Source organism: Phoenix dactylifera, unplaced genomic scaffold (assembly GCF_009389715.1).
Source record: "Phoenix dactylifera cultivar Barhee BC4 unplaced genomic scaffold, palm_55x_up_171113_PBpolish2nd_filt_p 000495F, whole genome shotgun sequence".
In the NCBI taxonomy this organism is placed as follows: Eukaryota; Viridiplantae; Streptophyta; class Magnoliopsida; order Arecales; family Arecaceae; genus Phoenix; species Phoenix dactylifera.
In genome coordinates, this window is record NW_024067915.1 from 135,354 (window position 1) to 158,506 (window position 23,153).

Genomic DNA, 23,153 nt, shown 5'->3' on the forward strand with positions numbered 1-23,153 from the left:
GCGTGTATTGTTGAGAATACATGCTGGTTCATCATTAGGAGGAAAGCTGCTGCAACGAGACTGATTCAGCGTTGTGGGCTTATCTCGAAGCATGGACTGAATCCGGGAAATTGGGATGCATGGAAATGTGTGCCACTGATGGAGGAACGTGGCATAAGTCTCCAGAAGGCAAGGGACACGTTTTAACACGTTTTTATAACTGAAAACGTGTATGGTTAGAAGACGTGGCTGAAACGCTGTTTCCACGCGCTTTCACTTTGGGGGGCATTTTGGGAACTCTACAGAAGTCCGTTCAAAGTGGAAAAGGTGCCATCTGGAAGCATTCTTCGTCCTGAATCCAACGAATCTAGTTTCATGGTAATCGGAGTTCGTTTGAGGCATGAACTTGGCGGTTTTATCTGATTGCGCAGAATCCTGCGGGAATGGGGGTTTTCCTATCTTATCTAGAATTCATCCTTATCTTGTGCATGGGAAGTTGAGTTCGTGAGGGACTTGTAACTGGAGGTTGCTCCTCTATAAGAGGACCCTCAAAAGGGAGGGATTGGGATCCGGTAGAGCTGGAGAGGCCAAGAGAGCTTATTGTAATCAGTTGAGTGGTTATTCAATAAAGTTCTCTTCCCCTACATTTCTTCTTCTCCTTCGTGGTATTTTCTGGTGTTGTGTTTCGCTGCATTATTGTTGTTAGGCGTGACCTAAGTCATAGAGACTAGGTACCCACGCCAGGAAGGCTGATCGGTTATCTTCGATAGACCGAGCCGCACGTTGTTGGGATTCGCTTTGTAATCCCTTCGTTCGTGTCAATCGGGTAACTCTCAGAAGAACGACGCTTTAAACCATCGGCATACATCCTATTTTGGCCGGCGCTTTCTTTTTGGAAGCGTCGGCATAAACTATGCCCACTCCCACCTGCCCGACGTCTTACCCACGCTTTGGGGGGCGTTGGCAAGAAATGTACCGATGCTTAAAAGCGTCGGTAAAGACTAAAAAAAGCATCGGCATATATCCTTTCTTTTGTAGTGTCTGCAGGCGAGGACTCAGACAGAATGATCCTTCCCCACATTTATTCATTCTTGCCATTGATTCTCTTTATAGAATGCTTCACAATACGACACAACCGAAAATTTTTGTAGGATTAGGAAATTCATGGATATATGCTAGAACAAAAATTCTACAATATGAAGATGATACTCTTGTATTTGCAAGGGCTAAGAAGGAGTACATGGCCGCCTTGAAAATAATTTTATACTGTTTTGAGTTGATCATGGGGCTCTCAATAATTTATCAGAAGAGTTAAATTTCTTCCATTGGTTGTAGACCTTCTATGGAGGAAAATTGTGCTACATGGCTTAATTGCTCTTTGACCATATACAGAGGGTTGAGACTAAATTGGCTACTTGAAAAGGAAAATAGTTGTCTGTTGGGGGTAAATTTGTCTTAATCAATTCTGTACTCTCTTCTCTCCCCCTCTATTATATGTACATTTTCAAGCTCCTTGTGTGGGTAATTAAGAAGATTGATAAGGGCAGAAGGTTGTTCCTTTGGATTGGTTCCTCAAGATTCCATGGATTATAATGTAAGGTGAATTAGAAGACGGTAGGTCCTAGAAAAGATGAAGGAGAATTAAGAGTAAAAGATCTAAGTCAGCTTAACCCTTTTGTGAGACCCAATAGTTCCACATCGGAAAGACTCGTTCCAGAGCTTGGGCATATGAGGCGGGTGTCTCCTAATCCTGCAGACGCGTTTTGGGAGGAAAACAAAATCGGAGAGTGGTGAAGGACGCTTGCGTGAAGCCCCGGAACCGGACAATATCTGGCAGGGGAGCCCCGCGGTCCCTCCTCATGTGGCCCCCACGTGGGCACTAGGTGCCTCACGTGCCCCGCACAGGTGGGGGCGTGATATTTGGTATCAGAGCCGAGGACGGCTCTTGTCCGATGGTGGAAAGGGTGTGAGACTCAATAGTCCCATATCGGAAAGACTCGTTCCAGAGCCTGGGCATATGAGGCGGGTGTCTCCTAATCCTGCAGACGCGTTTTGGGAGGAAAACAAAACCGGAGAGGGGTGAAGGATGCTTGCGTGAAGCCCCGGAACCGGACAATATCTGGCAGGGGAGCCCCGCGGTCCCTCCTCATGTGGCCCCCACGTGGGCACTAGGTGCCTCACGTGCCCCGCACAGGCGGGGGCGTGACACCTTTCCTATTTACAAAATGAGGATTGAGGCTTCTTCTTAACAATGACATGGGTGTTTGGAGAAAGAAAGTGCAATTTGCTTATTTTGGAAAAATGAAGCTTTCAATGAGTTGGAAGCCCACGAGGAGATGATACAATCCTTGGCAAAATGTCATTAATGTCTTTCCTGCTTTTTGGAAAAGAATTCACTTCATGATAGGAAATGGTAAAAGAACTCTTTTTTGGAAGGACAGATGGAATTGTGATGTTCCACACTAGGGTCATTGTCTCTCTGCTATACAAGATTAATCACAGGAAATATGAAACAATTCCAGAATTTTTAATATGAGAGAAAGATCATGGAAAATCATATTGCCTCTACAGCACTCTAGAGAGACTCAGTTGCAATTCAATCAATTATCATCACTACTTGCGCTTGTCATGTTAAACCAAGAAGAAGACCGGCTGGTGTGGAACTTAAATGGAAATGGATGCTTTGCAACTGAATCACTCTACTAATTCTTAAATACTAGAGGAATTATGTGAGACCCTGAAAAGCCCAAGGATTTCGGCCTCACGTGCGGCGCACGTGAGGGCGTGTGATGAGGGGGGCAGCCATCCCGAAGAAGCGGGCTCCCCTATTTTTTTTAGGGCTTCCGTTGAAGCCATTTGAAGAGGAGCCGCTGCCGGCCGAGAGAGAGGGAGAGAGAGAGAGGGAGAGAGGGAGAGAGGGAGAGAGAGAGAGAGAAAGGTGGGTCTTCTTCGGCACGGGTCTTCCTCTTCCTCCATTGCTGTCGGAGAGAAAGAAAGCCACCGGTCTTCGTCGGGGTTGGGGTAAGAGTCGCTCGCCTTCTTCTCCTCCTCTTTTGATGCTTAGCCACGGTGTAGGGTGGTTTGGAGCTGGCCAAGCGCCGGATTTGGGTCCAAAAGGGGGTTTCGGCCCGTAAGCTCGTCGCCACCGCGTGTTCGTCGCCGCCAGCCGCCGGGGGGTGGTCGGGCTTGCTCCGCCACCACCTGCCGCTATCAAGGCCGGCCACCGTGGCCGCCCTTGGGTTCGATCAAGAGGAAAGAGGAGGGGGCGGCAGGGGGTGACAGATCCCCTGTTTCGCCGAAGGAGAAGAAGGGAGTCAGGAGAGAAAAGAAGAAAGAAGAAAGAGAGAAGAAGAAGAAAAAGAAAAGAAAAGAAAAGAAAAGAAAGAAAAAAAAAGAGAAAAGAAAGAGAGAAAGAAAAAAAATAATAAAATAAAAGGAGGGTGATTTACGGGTATGAATCCGGATCCGAACCTGAACCCGGGGTGCTAGACACTTCGGCAGGGTCGGCCCTGGGAGAATGTTAAAACTTAAGTTTTATATATATTGTGATGAATTTTAAAAGAAAATATGATTTTTGGATATTAGGTTCTGCGAGAAATTTGTAAGATTCATTGGATTTGTTGTGGATCGCGTTGAATGTAAGTAATGAACTACCTTTTCTAGACTCTTCATTTATATAATATTATTTTTGCATCGAATAAATTGTTAAGTGAATTTATATGTGATTTATGAATTTTACGAGATGATGATTTGAATGAAAAATAGATATATGAATTGAAACAATATTTTTCGGACTATGTTATATTTACTGTTATTACATCATATATGCATATTTAGATCGGATTATGATATATCTATTTTGTTACAAAAAGAATTTTGATGTGCATTAGATTTGAAACTCTCAGCCTGACTATGTTCTGGACCCTGTCAATTGGGGGTTATGCATTGGCAATTCTGGCCCCACCACATGGTATAAGTGTGGTATTCTGGCCCACTCCGTAGGATATAAGTGCGGTATTCTGGCCCACTCTGCAGGGTATAAGTGCGGTTCAGTTTCTGGCCTAGCCATAGGGTATAAGTGTGGTCGTAGCTAAAGGCTGATGAGATGAATGTGATTTGTTTCGAATCAGATTTATGATTATGTATATAGATATTTTGAAAAATACGAATTTTAATGAATTTGTGCTTGAAAAGGAATTGATTATGTTATTACGTTGATTCATCGTAATTTGTATTTATATTTTATGTTATTATATGAATTGACTAGTTAATGTGTTTATTACTTACTGGGTTGTCTAGCTCATTATACAATTTCTTGTTGTTTTTACAGATTCCGAGAACTAGCCTATCGGGGATTTAAAATGGAAGAGCGACTAGAAGAACTGAAGCACAAGTTATCCTAGATTTAGCTTTATTTAAATTGATGTTTTATCTTTATTATTCCGTTGCATATTTAGAACTGTGAGACTATATAATTTGAGTTAGTCGATGAAATAAGATTGCATTTATTCAGTTAAATTATTTTAGACTTTTATAATTGAGATGTTTGGTTAAGATGCCTTGCATGCTCGTGGAGAGAGTTTCCTACGAGTGTGCGGCGGTTGGCGCGACCCCCGGCTTGCGATCTCAGATCGGGGGCGTGACAACTTTTATGGTATCAGAGCATAATTGGATAAATTATGAGATAAGAAAATCTGACATGACATGAGTGTAGGTGGGTAGACACTAAGGACATTAGGACGTTAGTTTATGATGATTGTAGCAACCATTTTATGTACTTGTAATGAATTGGTAAGCTTATTATTGGCATGCTGCTATCTGATAGACATAGGTCAGGATGCCTCCACGTCGGACGAGAAAGACTACTCGCAGAGCTACTAATAAGGCACCCAACCCGCAAAATGACATCACACCCCAACAAGTTGGTAACACCCCTCAGCAGGAGAGAGTCGTCAATCCTGCTAGTGATACTCAGACACGACAACAAGAACCGGGCCTAGGCCAGGTTATGCAGACCATAGTGGGCCTTATGCAGATGCAACAGCAGTTGCTCCAACAACAAGCGCAGTTGCCCCAGACAACCACAGCAAGGACGAGGGGAACAGTGTGAACAGCGTAGCAGTATAGCTGAATTTAAGAGGCTGGCTCCTCCAGCTTTCAAGGGGACTACAGAGCCATTAGAAGCAAACAATTGGCTTACAGAGATGGAAAAAGCACATCTGACTCAATGGGAACTTCACTAAAAGCGATTTGCTGTCTTGAGATGTCAGGATGATGAAAAGATTTTGTTTGCGTCATACATGATGCAAGGTGAGGTATTTAACTGGTGGCGGATGTTGGAACATAAATATGAGCAGGATAGGAAGCCACTTACTTGGAAAAAATTTCAAGGAGCATTTTATGATAAGTATTTTCCTCGGAGTGTAAGGATGCAAAAAGAGCAAGAGTTTATTCATCTAAAGCAAAGGAATATGATCCGAGCTGGCGAAATTTGTTCCAAAGTTAGTCGAGGATGAGCTAGATCGAGCGCATAAATTTGAGATGGGACTAAAGATTGAAATTAGAAAATAAGTGGTACCTTATGAATTGACTATCTATGCAGCTGTGGTAAATAAGGCTTTGATAATTGAAAGGGAAGTTAATGATGAACGGTTGGAAAGGGAAAGAAATCAAAAGAAGAGGAACATGTCAAATGAATTTCAGGGACAGAGCAATGAAAACATCGAAAGTTCAAACAAGAAATCTACGAGTGACAATCCTAAGCAGATGAATAGCAATAAATGTTCCAGATGTGGTAAGGCTCATGCAGACAAGGATTGCCATTGGAACACCGGTGCCTGTTTTAGATGTGGTAAGATAGGTCATAAAATTGCAAACTGCCCACAAAGAAACGAGATTAGACCTACTCAGACAATGGAAGGAAGCCAGGGGTCAAAGACTTAAGGAAGAAAGTGTTTGCACTTACACAGCAAGATGCACAGGCTTCTGATGTGTTGACGGCAGGTATTAATCTAGTCCCAATATTTATTTCTATTTATTATTTTGCCATGCCCACTGCTCTTTGTTAGACAACTCATTATGCTGCTAGAAAAGACTAAATAGTTACATAACATTTTTTTGATTTATTGTCAAAAGAAGAATATAAACTTTTAAATTTTGAAAGTGTTCACACGGATTAAGACATAATAAGAATGTACCAACAAGTAAGTAATTCTAGAAAAAAAAAATCTAGACTTGACACGGGTATGTTGAGGTTTAAATCAGAGTGTGTAGAGGAAGTGTGGTGAATGGAATTGTTATGACATTGATCAGACAAGACGACTTTAATTTGAAGAGTGTTATGACTTGATTTGAAAGAAATATTCTCTACTCTTGAACCTGCATGTATGAAAATTTCATGGACGAAATTTTTTTTAAGGGAGGAAGGATGTGAGACCCTGAAACTGGGCCCGGTCCATAGACCGGCCCAGCCCAAGGATTTCAGCCTCACGTGCGGCGCACGTGAGGGCGTGTGATGAGGGGGGAGCCATCCCGAAGAAGCGGGCTCCCTTGTTTTTTTTAGGGCTTCCGCTGAAGCCATTTGAAGAGGAGCCGCTGCCGGCCGAGAGAGAGGGAGAGAGAGAGAGAGGGAGAGAGAGAGAAAGGTGGGTCTTCTTCGGCACGGGTCTTCCTCTTCCTCCATTGCCGCCGGAGAGAAAGAAAGCCACCGGTCTTCGTCGGGGTTGGGGTAAGAGTCGCTCGCCTTCTTCTCCTCCTCTTTTGATGCTTAGCCACGGTGTAGGGTGGTTTGGAGCTGGCCAAGCGCCGGATTTGGGTCCAAAAGGGGGTTTCGGCCCGTAAGCTCGTCGCCACCGCGTGTTCGTCGCCACCAGCCGCCGGGGGGTGGTCGAGCTTGCTCCGCCACCACCTGCCGCTGTCAAGGCCGGCCGCTGCGGCCGCCCTTGGGTTCGATCGAGAGGAAAGAGGAGGGGGCGGCAGGGGGTGACGGATCCCCTGTTTCGCCGAAGGATAAGAAGGGAGTCGGGAGAGAAAAAAAGAAAGAAGAAAGAGAAAAGAAGAAAGAAGAAAGAAGAAAAAGAAAAGAAAAGAAAAGAAAAGAAAAAAAGAGAAAAAAAATAATAATAAAATAAAAGGAGGATGATTTACGGGTATGAATCCGGATCCGAACCTGAACCCGGGGTGCTAGACACTTCGGCAGGGTCGGCCCTGGGAAAATGTTAAAACTTAAGTTTTATATATATTGTGATGAATTTTAAAAAAAAATATGATTTTTGGATATTATGTTCTGCGAGAAATTTGTAAGATTCATTAGATTTGTTGTGGATCGCGTTCAATGTAAGTAATGAACTGCCTTTTCTAGACTCTTCATTTATATAATATTATTTTTGCATCGAATAAATTGTTAAGTGAATTTATATGTGATTTATGAATTTTACGAGATGATGATTTGAATGAAAAATAGATATGCGAATTGAAACAATATTTTTCGGATTATTGTTATATTTACTGTTATTACATCATATATGCATATTTAGATCGGATTATGATATATCTATTTTGTTACAAAAAGAATTTTGATGTGCATTAGATTTGAAACTCTCAGCCTGACTATGTTCTGGACCCTGCCAATTGGGGGTTATGCATTGGCAATTCTGGCCCCACCACAGGGTATAAGTGTGGTATTCTGGCCCACTCCGCAGGGTATAAGTGCGGTTCAGTTTCTGGCCCACTCCGCAGGGTATAAGTGCGGTTCAATTTCTGGCCTAGCCACAGGGTATAAGTGTGGTCGTAGCTAAAGGCTGATGAGATGAATGTATTTGTTTCGAATCAGATTTATGATTATGTATATAGATATTTTAAAAAATACGAATTTTAATGAATTTGTGCTTGAAAAGGAATTGATTATATTATTACGTTGATTCATCGTAATTTGTATTTATATTTTATGTTATTATATGAATTGACTAGTTATGGTGTTTATTATTACTGGGCTGTCTAGCTCATTATATAATTTCTTATTGTTTTTACAGATTCCGAGAACTAACCTATCGGGGATTTAAAATGGGAGAGCGACTAGAAGAACTGAAGCACAAGTTATCCTAGATTAGGCTTTTTAAATTGATGTTTTATCTTTATTATTCCGCTGCATATTTAGAACTGTGAGACTATATAATTTGAGTTAGTTGATGGAATAAGATTGCATTTATTCAGTTAAATTATTTTAAACTTTTATAATTGAGATGTTTGGTTAAGATGCCTTGCATGCTCGTGGGGAGAGTTTCCTACGAGTGTGCGGCGGTTGGCGCGACCCTCGGCTCGCGATCTCAGGTCGGGGGCGTGACAAATTAAATGCAGTTTCACAAGCTCTTTATGGAAACTCAATGTACCATTGAAGAGTAAGTATTTTATATGGCTATGCTGGAAGACAAAACTTAATACATGAGATGTGCTTGAAAGGAAACTAGGAAAGAATATTTGTGGATGCCCTCTTTGCCAACAAGCCTTGGAGATGGTAGATCACCTTTCCTCAACTTGATCTCTCTTCTCTTCCATATGAAAAATGGTTTCCGCTTCTCTCAGAGTGCTTCATCCTCAGTCTAGTATTGAATTCCTTTGCCTTGAATGGAGAAGGAGAAATTTTCCAAAATCTCTTCAGCCAGTGGTGGTCATGTTGCTCGCAGCCTTGGCATGGGTATGTTGGTAAGAGAGAAATGCAAGAATATTTTTGAACAAGTACTCCTTATCTGCATCTGTGGCTTTCGAAGGCTTTGCAGCTCTTCAACGATTGGTCATCTCTCTGTGATCAGAAACTTCGTCCTCACATTAGGAAAATGTGGTTAAAAATTAAAAACACTCCATGCCTACTCTTAGGCCATTAATTTCCTCAGTTGCAAGGGTAGAATTTGAGTCTCCAAGATACTGTTTAGATGATCACTCCATCTTCTATTTTGTTCTTGTTAGTTTAGCTTCGGTTGATGTAGACGCATGAAGTACTTGAGCTGCTTCTACTGTCTCAATCCGCAATCGCTAGTTTCATTTAATTGGACTGGAATTCCCAAGCGAATTCACATCCTTCCTCTAGTCTCTAGTTTCATTCAGAGAGATCCACTATAATAAATGAGATATCGAGACCAAAAAATAAATCTTTTCTCCTCTATCACTCCAATTTCTCTCATCTTCTCCTTTTCTTCCTCTCTTTTCCTCTTTCTCTTCCTCCTCTTCCTCTCCTCTTCCTGTTCTCTTCCTCCTCTTCCTCTCTTCTTCTTGTTCTCTTCCTCCTCTCTCTCTTCCTCTCCTTCTCTTTTTCTTCCTCTCTTCTCTCGCACTGCTTAAAGGATGCTTATTGTGGCCCCATTTATAACTCGAGAGAACTCACTTATTCATAATAGAAGTTCAAGAGAGTACCACCTCTCTTTTCAATGTAGCCTGAAGGAATAAAGTCATAAGTAGGTTATGTTTCCTTTTTTCTTACTTGGCAAGAGAAGCTAAAAATCCAACACTCTCTATCTTGGCTTCAATTGCCACTACAATCACGAGATCCTGCAGAAGCCTTCTATCAACCATTTCTCAAACAACACCGCTCGAATCTGCTCATTCTGTCACTTAGAACACCACTCTCTGGGAAAGTCCTCAAGAAAGCTACATCTATCACTATGGTAAAAGCAATCTTGGATGATCATCTCTCTGCATCTGCATCATCCCAAGCATCATGTTTCTACCTTGCTATGCACACCAATGGAACTCCACCTACAATCATATGTTCAACAAGTCAATATATGCTACCACACTTGCCCTTCATCAGGACTATGATATCACATGCCACCTTCAAAATTCTACCTTGCATTGGACACCCATAGCCTCTAGAATCTAGTGCACCAAACGAATTCAATTTCTCACGCATCTTCAGGGCATACCACATCTTACTGAGAGAATACACTACTTCATCAAACATCTCGATCTTCACTGCCCCTATATCATTGATCTGACAAATTGAACCATTGGCCAACTGAACAGTGCCTTGCTTTGGCCCAAAGGAATCAAAATCTCTATTGGAACAAATATGGTAAAAAGTTACCAGAATCTAGAGTCCAAACACCATCAGAAATACCCTTATCTTCTTCGAATATTGTAAGAATGTCTCTTAACATTATTGCTATTAATTAGTATGCTCATAAGTTACTGCTGCATCTGAAGACCCATCAACATTCTTTTGCTTCTGTGTACACTATGGACACACTCATCTAATGTGGCCATAGTTATCATAGTAATAATACTACACATTGCTCTTATCTCTAGACTTGGATCTTGAACATGCATTGCTAGATCCCTTTATTTTTTCAATGAGAAAATGCATGTCCTACATTGTTTCTCTAGTTGTCACACTCTTTAAATCCGGATTTCATATCGACCCAACTAGGAGGTTGGGCTGTTGCTGCAACTATTAGATAAATTGCTTGAGCTAGATTATTTTAGAACACATTTTAATATAAAATATAAAATATATAATATGAGAAAAATATGCATGAGTGTTCATACATTTTTAATTTATAACACTATTAAAATATATAAACCTATAATCTACCCTATTATTTATTTGCAAGATAAATAAAATATAATCAAAGGTCATCTAATTCCCTTAAAGTATCAACAAATTATATATATATTTCTTTAATATATAATACCAAATGATAAATGAATTATATTTCCCGTTTCATTCATTTTCTAACAAAATAAAAAAGGATTTGTTTTTATATATCTAATAATGGAAATGCCATAATTTGGTTAAAATAATTGCATTTATAATATAACATATTAATTTAATTCAACAAGTTTTGTATTTCTACGGTTGTCTTTGTGGTTGAGTGCTTGTAAGCTATAACTATGGTGAACGTTTCAAACCCAATTTAAAGCAAAATTTCCTACCCATATTTTTTTAATATTTTTCTATTTTCCATCCAAAAAATATATGGGCCCCATTTGACTCGCATCTTTTTTTTTCATCTGACCCTGCCCTCGCATTGCATTCTACCTCGTTTCCATTCTAGGAGGTAGGTCTTTAATTCTCTTTTCTTGCTGGCATCACATCTCCATTATTACATGAGGTCTATTATGGCAGTTTTTCAAGGCACTAATTCCCCTCTGTATTTCAAGATTACCTCCCTAAATAAACCTTATTGTTTCCCTAATCGCAATTGTGTCATGATGATTATTTATTATTAATGAGGCCTAAAGAAATCGAGCCTTCAAAAGAAATTTAAGGTTGGTTTGGGCCGGTAGGTGAGGTAAAGTATGAAAACCTAAGTAGTCAAGGTACAATATTTAATATAAAGTAGTATGACCCTTTAAATATTTTCCTGGCTTTTGTCAATCAACATTGGAGAAACACAATGGGACTCATTTTGCATATCTAAGAACATTTATTTAAATTACCAATTGCCTATCATCCTAAATATAAATAAAATACCTCAATATATGATAAAATTTGGTTAAAATATAACCCAAATATAACCGCAAATCACATAGTGTTGCCACAAAGACATTTTCTCGTATTTTCTTATCCTTATACATCTAAGCAGAAGCTATACTCCAGAATATTTTTGTCATTTCACACACTACCTTTATATTTTCCAGCATTTTTTTACCATTCAGTCGTTCTTAGATAGATTATTTATTTTAAAAAAATAAATTTGTCTTATTCTTTAATCTTTAGTTGTCTTAAATATTTTAAAATATCTTTTTGTGAAACGTTTCTTTTAAAAGAGTTGTGCCCTTCGAAAGAGAATGTTAGCTTTCGAAAAGATACAGTATTTTCGAAATATTAAACCACCGTATTTTTTCAGTCTTTTGATAGAGTCTATAACTAATCAAATTTCTCTCTCACTGGTACTATTTTCAAAGAATTTCTTCTATAGACAGAGTTTTTTTATTTTTCAACTTTCAACTTTTTATATTTTTTTATTTTTTCAGGTAACTAAAGGAGTCGAACGGGTCAAGCCTCTCCAACGATTGTACTCGTTAGAGGAGAATCGAACTGAGCCGGATTATTGTACCTTGAGAATAAGATCACTGCAAATCTGCACGTAGGGAGCGAATCAAGTTTTTAGGGCACTAGGGCAGTATATATCACATATCGGCAAGCTCTTTTCAATCTTCTAATTTATTTTAATAAATTATTTTTTTATAAAATAAAGATATAATAGTTTTTAGGTAAAATAATTTCTCTAATACACGTCTGTGTTTCTGTTAACTTTTATGTTGATTTCACAAAGGTAGCGTGCCCCGAGTATGCTCCAGGCTAAAAGAGCACCAGCAAATTATCCAAAAAGATGCAGCCAGGCTGCCAAATTATAGTTTCCATCCTCGCGGTGTTCTCCAGTCCACCGCAGCTTTCCCTTTGGTCAACATTGCGGGGCAAAACAAAAGCCGCTGCCGCCATCCAAATCGCAACACCAGCTTCTTTTCCTTCTCAAATAAAAAACTTCACTTCTTCTACCTCAGCGGCCCCTCCCACCAAAATCCAAACGGTCTTTTTCACACGAAGAAAAATCCATCACCCTTGACTTAAATCTTAGATGAGCTAAAAAATTGGGGTGCATCAGCTAAATACGCGGTCTGTTTGAACGGGTCAGGAGCTCGGAAATTTCCTTCTGCGGGCCAGGATTTGATATCACCCGCACCCATCAAATTTTGAGAGTAGTGATGGATCAGGCTTGACCAGACTCTATTCTTTCTCGCTGCAGTCAAAGAAAGGCTTCTCTGTTTGGTATCTTTTCCCACCTTTCTTATACTTGCTTCTTTGGATTGATGGGTTTGAAGGGGTTTTGTGTGGTCTCTCCGCTCCCATGGGGAATTTCTGTGGGAGGCCTGCCAAATGTGCAAATGCTCCTTTTTCGGTTGGATCAAGTGAGGTCTTTTCTTTTTGTGTGTTTATGTTTATTTTTTGCGTTTGCTTGAATTGGTTTCTGCTTTCGTTTCTGTGTTTTTTTGTATGTACGGGTAGAGAAGATGGATAATTTGAGGTAGGCAGGTGTGTATATGATTTTAAGTCTAAGATATCACACTGAGGCTTGAGCGACTGCAAGTCCTTTTATTAGTTAGTTTTGCTCCTCCTCCATTCTGTGTTGCTTTTATTGTAATTCTCTGTTTAATTATTGCTGTTTTATACCGATTTTCTTTAAAAGAAAAAGGGTGAAATCTTTTTATTTTTGGTCATTTGGTTCTCGAGAAATAGGAGCTGCTCTTAATCTTTTATGCCATGAGGATATTGCTCGATTTGACAGTGGGAGAGCATCTAGATTTAGAGGAAATGGGCTACCTTTTCGTTTGTCTTGTGTGTGCTGTTCTCTTTTTATTTTTCCTTTTTTTGTAAACCAAAGTAGGCTTGCAAGAGCCTATATATAATCCTCAAAATCAAGATCAAAATCTTCCCATGATGATCTTTTAGAGAATTTGATTTGACTATGTAAGAGTCTTATAATTAAAGTCGCACTGCAATTCAAGTTATATTGCAAGCTGAGTTGCAGAACTTATAAGGAAGCTCATCTTTTGTGTTTTGGAGGAGAATTTAGAGGAGAAAGGGGCAAAATGGAAAAGATGGAGAGAAGATGGGGTGTGGACGTGGAAGGGAGGAGGTAGAGGCAGAGGGTTCCTAGCGGAGGTGTGAGAAGAGTGGTGTAGGAGGTTTTCTCTAGCACCAGTGAGAGATGGGGTCTGGTCTAAGTTCTGAGGATAGACACAAGGGGGGATCAGGTCGCCTCGGCAACCTAGCGCAACTTCACCGACCCGGACACGTCGATCATGCTCATCCACATTGTTGCCATCCACACACTCTCGCGCCAGCTGAAGCCTTCCGTCGGCCACCTCCAAACACCCCTCTCCATCACTGTCCGCTCCCTGCCCCTCCCTTTCCTCCTCTATGTCGCCTTCACCGGCGGCCAGAATGTCGCCGTCTGCTATTGCATCGAGTCCTCCTAGTCTATGCATGCGCCCACTCTATGGACATCATCGCCCACAATGTCCCTCCATAGCTTGATCAAGGTGGAGGAACGATCCTACTGCCCACACTTGGACCACCCCCATACATGAACGCTCTTACTCCAAGAAACCAACATTCACTGCTGTCCGCTCTCTGCCTCACTGCCATCATCGAGAAGGCCAAGTGGCATTACATCGAGCAGTTCCTCTAAAGCAACATCAAGAGGAGGAAGGTCATCGAGTGGATCTGTAAGTACCTCGATCGTGCCGTTGTAGCTCGAGTCGGTGAGATGTTGATGAGGGAGGCTGGTGAGAGGTCCAGCGAGGCACAACTAGGGAGATTTGGAGGGAGGTGAGGTCAAAATAGGGCACCGGAGAGGAGGGAGATGATGACATGGGGTTAGGTAACAAGGCTTTGATTGAGATGAAATAAAGAGGAAATTCTTTTTTTTTCAATTAAGATACTTATTCAAGTGGTCCTGCGGCCATTTTGGCCGCATGTCGACCTAATGCAAGATTGCCTCAAGTCCAAACAAGTGGGCTCGCTTACAACTTAAGCTGCATATGGCTCCATTTATAGAACACCAAATAGTCCATGAGAACCATTTTAATTAGTTGTCCATCCCATTTAAAATCTCATAATGAAACAAGACTTTTTTCTACATACCACTTCTCTCCAAGCTGACAGTCTAGTAGTCCTCGATCACCAAGTTCTGATCAATGATTATTGAACCTGTTTGTGAGCTTCTTGCATCTAAATTATTTTAGACCTCTTCTGCTGCTTTTGTATTGCCTTTTGATGAAAAACTCTAGCTTCTGTAATCAGCATAATGAAGTAAGAAACCACTGCTTTAGAGTGTCTTCTTAAAAGAATTCGTCCCATGCACTAAGACAACCAATGGAGAGAATCTAGATTGTAGTTGCTTGTAACTAACCTGCCACTGTCTTTCCTGTTATATTTCTTCACATGTAGAAGGATATCTCAAAATCTGGAGCTCTTAATCTAGCTGTGCTGACATCATTTCATTGTTTCCCAATAAATAATTTTACAAGTATCCATATTCTGATAATTTACTGTATCCCAAACCATGAAAGCATACTTGGAAAATATCGTGTTGCCTTGCCATTCATAAGAACATAAGCAAAACACAAAATGCATTGGTTTTCATGAAATTTTACTCATGAGCCCTAGTCTATATAGTCATAGAAAACTAGGACAAAGTAACGTTTAAGAAAATGATAACAATAATAGATAACAAGTGTAATCTAACGTTAGGAAGGTGAACCATGATGGTTGTGGCTCATAACAATTAAAAGCATTTGAAGAGGCTTTGACTAAACAAATCTTATAGGACCTCTTTGAAACTTATATAGTACTAGTATTTTAAGGAAAGTATTTTTGTTAAATGTCATTTGTAGAAGATATAATGTCAATTGATAAGATTGATAACCTTGAACAATAAATTGGAACAGTCAAAGAAAGGCTAAGAAATTAAAAATCTGAAAATCAGTAAATATGAGTAGATGGAATTTTTTTGTTGTGGAATTACAAATGAAATGAGGCTCCCACTCAACATTGACGGTCATGAGATATTCCAATGTGATCAAATATAAGAATGGAGGGAAAAAAATCAATGGAGCTAAGATATGTGGGTGAAATACAGTGGTGTTTGTTTCTAGAGTTTTATATGATTGACAAATTCTTGCAAAGCTTAGACAATTGATAGGATAATATAACTTGGAAGCTTGTAAGATGCATTTCATTCATTTGAAATGAATAGTCTTCCTTGAAACAACCAAAAACAAAACCAGTTGTATCACGGTGTATGATTTGCTTTCCTTCATTGTTTCTATTTGATTTTTAGAAGAGAAAACAAGACATGTAAATTGGTGAATTTACACAAATCTGCAAGCCATTCTGAAAGTGGAAGGTAAAGGAGTAGTAATTGACCCGATGAAGGAAACTGCTTTTATTATATTCTTCATAATTTGAATTATTAATTCTATTTAAAACAAGGATCGCCGAACCGGTACCGGTAGGCGTACCGGTCGGCCACCGGACCAGTTCGGTAACGATTCGAACCGGACTGAACCAGTCCAAACCAGTCGCCGCGCGTGCCATGATATGGCAAATTTAGTCGGATTTGGTGCACCGAATCCTGGCCTTCGCTCTTGTACCAGCCCGTTCCGCCCCCTACGGGGCCGGAACTGTTTTTTATGCCCGAACCAACCTGGTTAGAGACCGGACCAGTTCGGTATGGGCTGAACCAGAATTATTTGTTTAATAGTTAAAAAATTCAAGTGAAAATATTTTTGTAAAGCTTGAAGAAGGAAAAAGCTTGGGAGTATTTCTCATAATTCAAAATCATACCTAGGCTGCAAGCATGTCAAGAGGGAATAGATTTTGGCATAATCTAAGCCTTGTGCATATTTGAATTGGATCAAAAAGTTAAATGCAATCTTGATCTTCTTCTGTTTGCCGATATACTCTCTTTTGTAATCAGTTTCACTACAGCACCTGCTGCTCTAGCTAATTGTTTGCCCTTTCCAAGTGTGATTTCTATGTTATGTATGGCCATGCCAAAGGGCATGTCGGTTGAAGTAGATTCTTCTTTTTTATCAATAAAAATTCCTTCTCAAACTTTACAAGCTTTTTTCAATGCATACGGCTTTCTAGATCAGATTTAAGATAAAATGTTTTTGTAAAGCTTGAAAGGGAAAAAAGCTTGGGACTTTTTCTCATAATATAAAATCATACCTATGCTACAAGCAAGTCAAGAGGGATAAAATTTTGGTATAACCTAAGCCTCGTGCATATTTGCATTGGATCAAAAGATTAAGTGCAATTTTTATATTCTTCTATTCGGGTTACGTTTGATCAGGTTTAAGATTTATGGTATTTATCCGTAAGGTTTTGCTAGTCAAACTATAACAATAATAACCCAAACATGGACCATGAAAAACATACAAACGGTGAGCTACTTTATTTTAACCTAAACAATTTATGCTAGGAAGCAACAGTTATAACATGTAACCATTAACAACCTGATTTCCATATCATTCATTGACAATCACATATATTTCTGTAAAGCTTTCCCATTGATAACAGAAGTGTTGATTATGATGAGCTTCTCCTACTTCAGGATTTCACATCCAACCAGCAAGTAGATATCCTTCAAAACAATGTTTGCATCATCTCTTGCAAACTTTTGGGTGTTGATCATAAAGAAAATGAAAAAATAAAAGATAATAACTGAGGCATACTAGATTGAAGGAATTTGTCTATGTTCTGATTTATATTTGGGTTCTTGTAATCAGTTTCAGTACCCTACTTTATTCTAGCAGTTTGATTTTCATAATACAATGGTAATATCCATACATATAACCATGGTACATCGTACAAGTCGATACCTGTGCATGTTGGATGTACTGTACTGTACCAATACCGAACCAATATGCATTATAGGGGGCGTATCAAGTATTGGTATGCTGAACTAAGTCCCATACCAGGCTCACTGATATTGTACTAACATTTTACAGTTAACCTTGCTCATAGCAGTTTCTTGTCCTGTTAGAAGCGGTAATATGCATATATTGCATATTGATAGCATATACAAGCAGCAGGGTTATCTGTCCTGCATCGGTCAATCAGCCTTTAGCTATCATATTTTGCAAATAGTACATAAGTTTAACTTTCATTTGAAAATCAGAATAAAGTACTGATTTCCACTGACACCAAGGGAATGTTATTTCTTCCGGATGAGAGGTGTCCAATAATAAAAGTTTCAACCTTGACATTTGAATGTTGGCATTGAATAGGATCATATGAGAGGCTTCGATGTATATATTAGAGTAAGAAAGAGGAGGGGATGGCCTAGGATCATAAGCATGGACGTTATCAGAAGATGCAATGGTAGGAGATGTAGCTTAAATAAGGAATGAGCAATAAGAATTTAAAATATGAAACCGAATAGTTAGAATGGAGCTTGTTGGTTATGGTGTTGTCACCACCATCTTTAGAAAGCAATAGAAACTAGATTTTCTGAATTGAAGTGTTCATTGTAGGGTTCATTAATGCTTACCTATTATAGATATTACATTTTATACCTAGACTACCAAACCATGCCATCTGACAACCCACCATTCTTTGAAATTTGGATCTTAACAGTTTGAATTTTTCTGGTTTATGATTATGCAAGATTAGAAGTTACTTTTTATAGGTAAAGAATTGTGATTACTGTAATAAATTCACTGCAATATAAATTTCAGAACTACTTAAATTAGAAATTAAATCTGGCGCTGTTTCAACTTTCATGCTCGCTATTGCAATATTCTTTCTGGATCTAAGATCAAGCAATGCACAGCCATACAAAGCTTTGAGAATCATCTGAGCAATCATTTCTAAAAGCTATCTCTTCAATCTTTTACCGCATAAAAGACATTCATAGACCTTGAGAACAGTTTGATTTCCCCTACCGCTCTATCTTCTTTCTTTTATTAATCCATTTTTGGAAAAAAAAACAATCTATCTCCTTGAAAATACATGAAACTAGATTTCATTTACAATGCAATTATAGGCTTCGAAATGTCATCCTATTCAAAGTTCGATGCTATTTGACTCATTTTTGCTCAAGTCACACTTTTTGCTGTTTATTTGTTCTTGTCATTTATGTATTATGCAAAACATATTATGAATTTTTGCTCATTTTTAAGCATGCCTCTGTTTCGAGTTCTTTGGTGTAAGTTTCTAGACGCTGCAGATAAACTTAATCTTTTTGTATTTTCATGGTACTATCCTCGTTCATAGCTTAATTTCTTTTTCAAATATGATTTAGAAAATAATAAACGAATTCTAAATTTGCATATTTTCTCCAGAGAATTCACTGCCTAGCACTGGTGCCTCTAGTTCAATAGATTCAAGTAAAACAACTTCTACTGGGGTGGATAATTCTCTTCCATCATGCAAAACCGAGGCATCACCTGCTGTTAGTTTGAAGTCCTCACTTGCAGTCAATCTGAAGTCCTTTACCCTGAATGATCTCAAGACTGCTACTAAAAATTTCAGCTCCAATTCTTATCTCGGTGAAGGAGGGTTTGGGTGTGTCTTCAAAGGATGGATTGATGAGAATACCTTTTTACCCACAAGACCAGGAGTTGGTATTGTTGTTGCCATCAAGAAACTCAAACGGGAAAGCTTTCAGGGACACAAGGAATGGCTTGTATGTAGCCCAAATACCTAATTTCTCACTTGGTTTTCTTGATATTACTTCTCATTTGACTGGCGAACTTCGTTTCTGAACTTCACCCTGACTAATGATTCATCACTTCTGCAGGCAGAAGTGACCTATTTGGGTCAGCTTCGACATGAAAATCTAGTGAAGCTCATAGGATACTGTTCAGAATCTGATAACAAACTTCTTGTCTATGAGTACATGCAGAGGGGCAGCTTGGAGAACCATTTGTTCAAAAGTATGTTAATACTTCGATCTTTTTTTCTCTCTTTTCCTTCAAATTAATATGTTGAGTATCCTGTGGAAATTTAGGGGTTGCAGGCATATCTACATCAAAAATAAATCATATTTCACTTCATGAGATCGCTTCCATTATATTCCTAAATTGGATCTCTGTTTCAGACATCCTGGTCTTAATTTTCTTCTGTCAATAATAAACATAGAGAAACATAAGCATCGTATTTTCATATTTTATGTAGTTATTATGGTGGCAATCACAGATTCTGTATGTGTATCTTCCTATATTTCTATTCATCTTTGATTGAGATTGTTGATTTTGTCGATCACAGGAGGAGTACAGACTATTTCCTGGGCGATGCGAGTCAACATTGCCATTGGGGTTGCTCGAGGACTATCATTCTTACACAGCTTAGAAACCCCAGTAATATACCGTGATTTAAAAGCTTCCAACGTTCTTCTCGACTCAGTATGATTCTTTAAGGCCAGCCAGCAGACCACTATCTTCCATCAATTTTTTTATGTACAAATGAAACCTAATTTGGATATCAATTACAGGACTTCCATGCAAAACTATCGGATTTTGGCTTAGCAAGAAATGGTCCTACTGGAGATAAAACTCATGTTTCAACTCGGGTGGTTGGAACTCGTGGTTATGCTGCTCCAGAATACATTGCTACAGGTTATATCAGATCCCTATTTGATTTGTTAGTGGACTTTACTAGAGACCTTAAAATGCCTTTTACAACTGTACCATACTATAAAACATAATTTGAGTCTCATTTGTCTTTCCCCACATAAGCATGTTAAGCTGACCCATCATGTAATATCACAAGTTCTTCTGTTGCCTTGGGATCTGCATATTTCTTTTCAATTTCAGGTTGTCCCATCAATTGATATTAAAATATTATTATTTGCAATTCAAATCCTAGGACTCAATTTCGTTCAACCAAACACAGAATAGTGCACATTTATAATAAATCCTAATTTGGCATTAAATCTTATACCTAATAGAATGTTTATTTGATATCTAGCAGTCAACGGTTGAGATTTTTTTTCCCTTTTCTGTAATAACAGGCTTGTATATATGTCTACTAGATTTAGTACTAATTGTCCTATTCATGGTATGCCATACTGGCTTGAACTAGGCGATACAGGGCGTACCTTACTATACCGGTTCGGTATCGATACTTGGTACAGGTGGCATACCGACACTCGGTATGCCAAAAAAAACCCGTATCGTACCATACCGTACTAATACTGTGCTAGTGTGGCACCGGTACAGGGTTCGGTACCCAGATGGTGAACCTTGATCCTATTAGTATCAATGTATTATTCTAAACAAACTATGAAATGAAAGTTGATGTTTCAATTCCAATAGAATCTGATTGAGTATTTTAATCTTTCATATATGTTTTTTTCTTTTCTTCCTGAACATTTTAAATGACTAGCGCAAACTTCTTAATTTTTTAATCAATAATAGATTGCAGAATTCATGAACCAGATTTATGATTCAATCCCTTCATATGTCCTTTTATATGTCCTTAAGTTTAAATTACAATGAATAGGATCATTTTACAAATTAAACTTTGTTGTGCCAGGTCACTTGAGTGTAAAGAACGACGTATACAGCTTTGGGGTTGTGTTGTTAGAACTTTTATCAGGGATGCGAGCACTAAATGAAGACAGATGTTCTGCAGAGGAGACTCTTGTAGATTGGGCAAAACCATTTTTGAATGAAAGAAGGAAAATATCGAGGATCATGGACACAAGGCTGGAGGGTCAGTATGCAAAGAAGGAAGCCCAGGCAATTGCTGCTCTTGCCTTGCAGTGTCTACACACAGATCCCAAAAACCGGCCTATCATGACAGAAGTTCTTGCCACACTAGAACAGCTCAGAGCATCAAAAGAGACAACGGTACCTCGAATCTACTCAAGGAAATAAAGTCAAACTAGGGCCTTGAGGCAATTAAATCTCTTCAATTTAAATGGGCTGTGTTTCATGACAAATACAAGAACAATATGCATGCCGCAATATTCAGGTAGTCCTGCAGGATCCATTGAAGAAACAACTGTCCGGAGTATATGGATGTATAAGCATGATTTCCAGGCAGAGTTTAGTAACAGCGCATTTTGAAACTGAGAAACCTCAGAATGTGGAAAGAGAAAAAAAACAAAAATTGCACATATCTGTAGCAAATGTGTTGAATATTTAAAATTATATTGATTTTTTTTTTCATGGTACATGTTCTTGTTGTATATTTAAAATTATATGATCATTTTTACATGTGTTGAATCTACTCCTGTAGCAAGTATGAGGTTTTATATATATTTGTTGGTTTCTTTATTTATTTTATTTTATTTTATTTATTTAAGTTTGAATGACAGAAAATTATGAAGAAAAGCAGCAGCTAGGCTCAATATTTCTTCAGCAGCTGAATCAAGTTTTCTGCTGAAAATTTAATGCAAAAATTAACAAATCAACAGTACTGAACATTAAGAGTCTATTATCTGTTAACAATCTTACCAGTTGGGATAAAGAATGCAAACTCTGTTTCTTTCAAAGGGGATTTGGTCTGTCTCTGAAGAACGGCAGTGATGGGATGATCCTTTGAGCTGGGAAAAACTCAGAACTTATGTGGGTGAACTCCAAGAAAGTTTATGATCCGTTATGTGAGGAAGTTTTGCCAGCCTCACTGGACCTACATCTGAACTATTGTTTCTGCTTTGTCAGAGGAATTCCCCATAAAAGATCTTGGTGCATTACGCTATTTCTTGAGTCAATTCATGCACAAGCTGATATTCAATCACATGCCACCAGTGTGAAGAATATGTCACTATCTCAAAGGGACTGCCAATCATGCTTTGCGCTTCTCAAATCATCCTCCTCCGAATTTACTGGTTATGCAAATGCAGATTGTGGAGGCCGTCTGGATAACCGTCACTCAATAAGTGGATATTAGGTTTATGGAGGCTCCAATCTCATTTTATGGAGTGCAAAGGAACAACCCACTATGTCTTGCTCCAATGCTGTAGGAGGTTGAAACCTATTGGATTTGACAAACTTTTGCGATACATTGGCTTTTATTTGAAAATAATATGACTGTCTATTTGTTAGAATTTTTGGATCATTATGATCAAAATTAAAACACCATAATAAAATAAATTTAATCACATACCGTTTAGTCCAGCCATTTCGATACAGTTTTGTTTTAAGAGCAGTCCTCACGTATAGGAGAAACTCTATGGCCAGCTCTTCCTCTCCCTCTCCTTTAGTTTATGTTGTCATTCAATAGGGCAGACAACCCTCTAACTCATATACATAGTATTAAGTTAGAGTAGGATTTTGGATGGGAGAGGGGACCGGGCCAAAATAAATAAAACAGTTATTGGGCCCTCACATTAAGGTACCCAATTAACTAAGAACCAGGCTCTACACCTCCATACCACATTCCCATATATATATTGTAACAACCCAGGACCTCACCCAAAATGGCTAGCCGGACGGTATTATTTGAGTTCCTTGATCCTGTATAAGTACCCAAGATCTACCCAGCGAATAACCGATGTGGGACTAAACACACGCCCGCACGGATCCTCACATACTCCCCCCGTTCAAGCCCCGACGTCCTCGTCAGGCTAAGAGTTCAAATCTATTCACAAACACTACAATTGGCTCGTGGTCAGCCCCAATGGATCCGTGCTGCAGTGTCCCCTAGTCCACATAGGTTA

General features: G+C 39.0%; 1 protein-coding gene across 1 annotated transcript; it reads left to right on the top strand.

Moving 5' to 3' along the window:
- The first annotated feature begins 12,752 nt into the window (after nt 1–12,752).
- On the top strand, nt 12,753–21,721 carry LOC120106239 (probable serine/threonine-protein kinase PBL3). Its single transcript, XM_039119182.1, has 6 exons — nt 12,753–12,882; nt 18,829–19,172; nt 19,287–19,422; nt 19,754–19,890; nt 19,980–20,103; nt 21,023–21,721. Exons 1-6 carry the CDS (start codon nt 12,822–12,824, stop codon nt 21,364–21,366), a joined length of 1,146 nt encoding a protein of 381 aa, XP_038975110.1. The 5' UTR covers nt 12,753–12,821; the 3' UTR covers nt 21,367–21,721.
- Nucleotides 21,722–23,153: the final 1,432 nt, after the last annotated feature.

Bases quoted from the DNA above. Each gene is read 5' to 3' on its own strand.
- LOC120106239 (XM_039119182.1), top strand. From the start codon at position 12,822: ATGGGGAATTTCTGTGGGAGGCCTGCCAAATGTGCAAATGCTCCTTTT. The intron at 19,423-19,753 runs GTATGTTAATAC...TGTCGATCACAG, and splicing joins GGAGAACCATTTGTTCAAAA to GAGGAGTACAGACTATTTCC. The intron at 19,891-19,979 runs GTATGATTCTTT...TATCAATTACAG, and splicing joins CCAACGTTCTTCTCGACTCA to GACTTCCATGCAAAACTATC.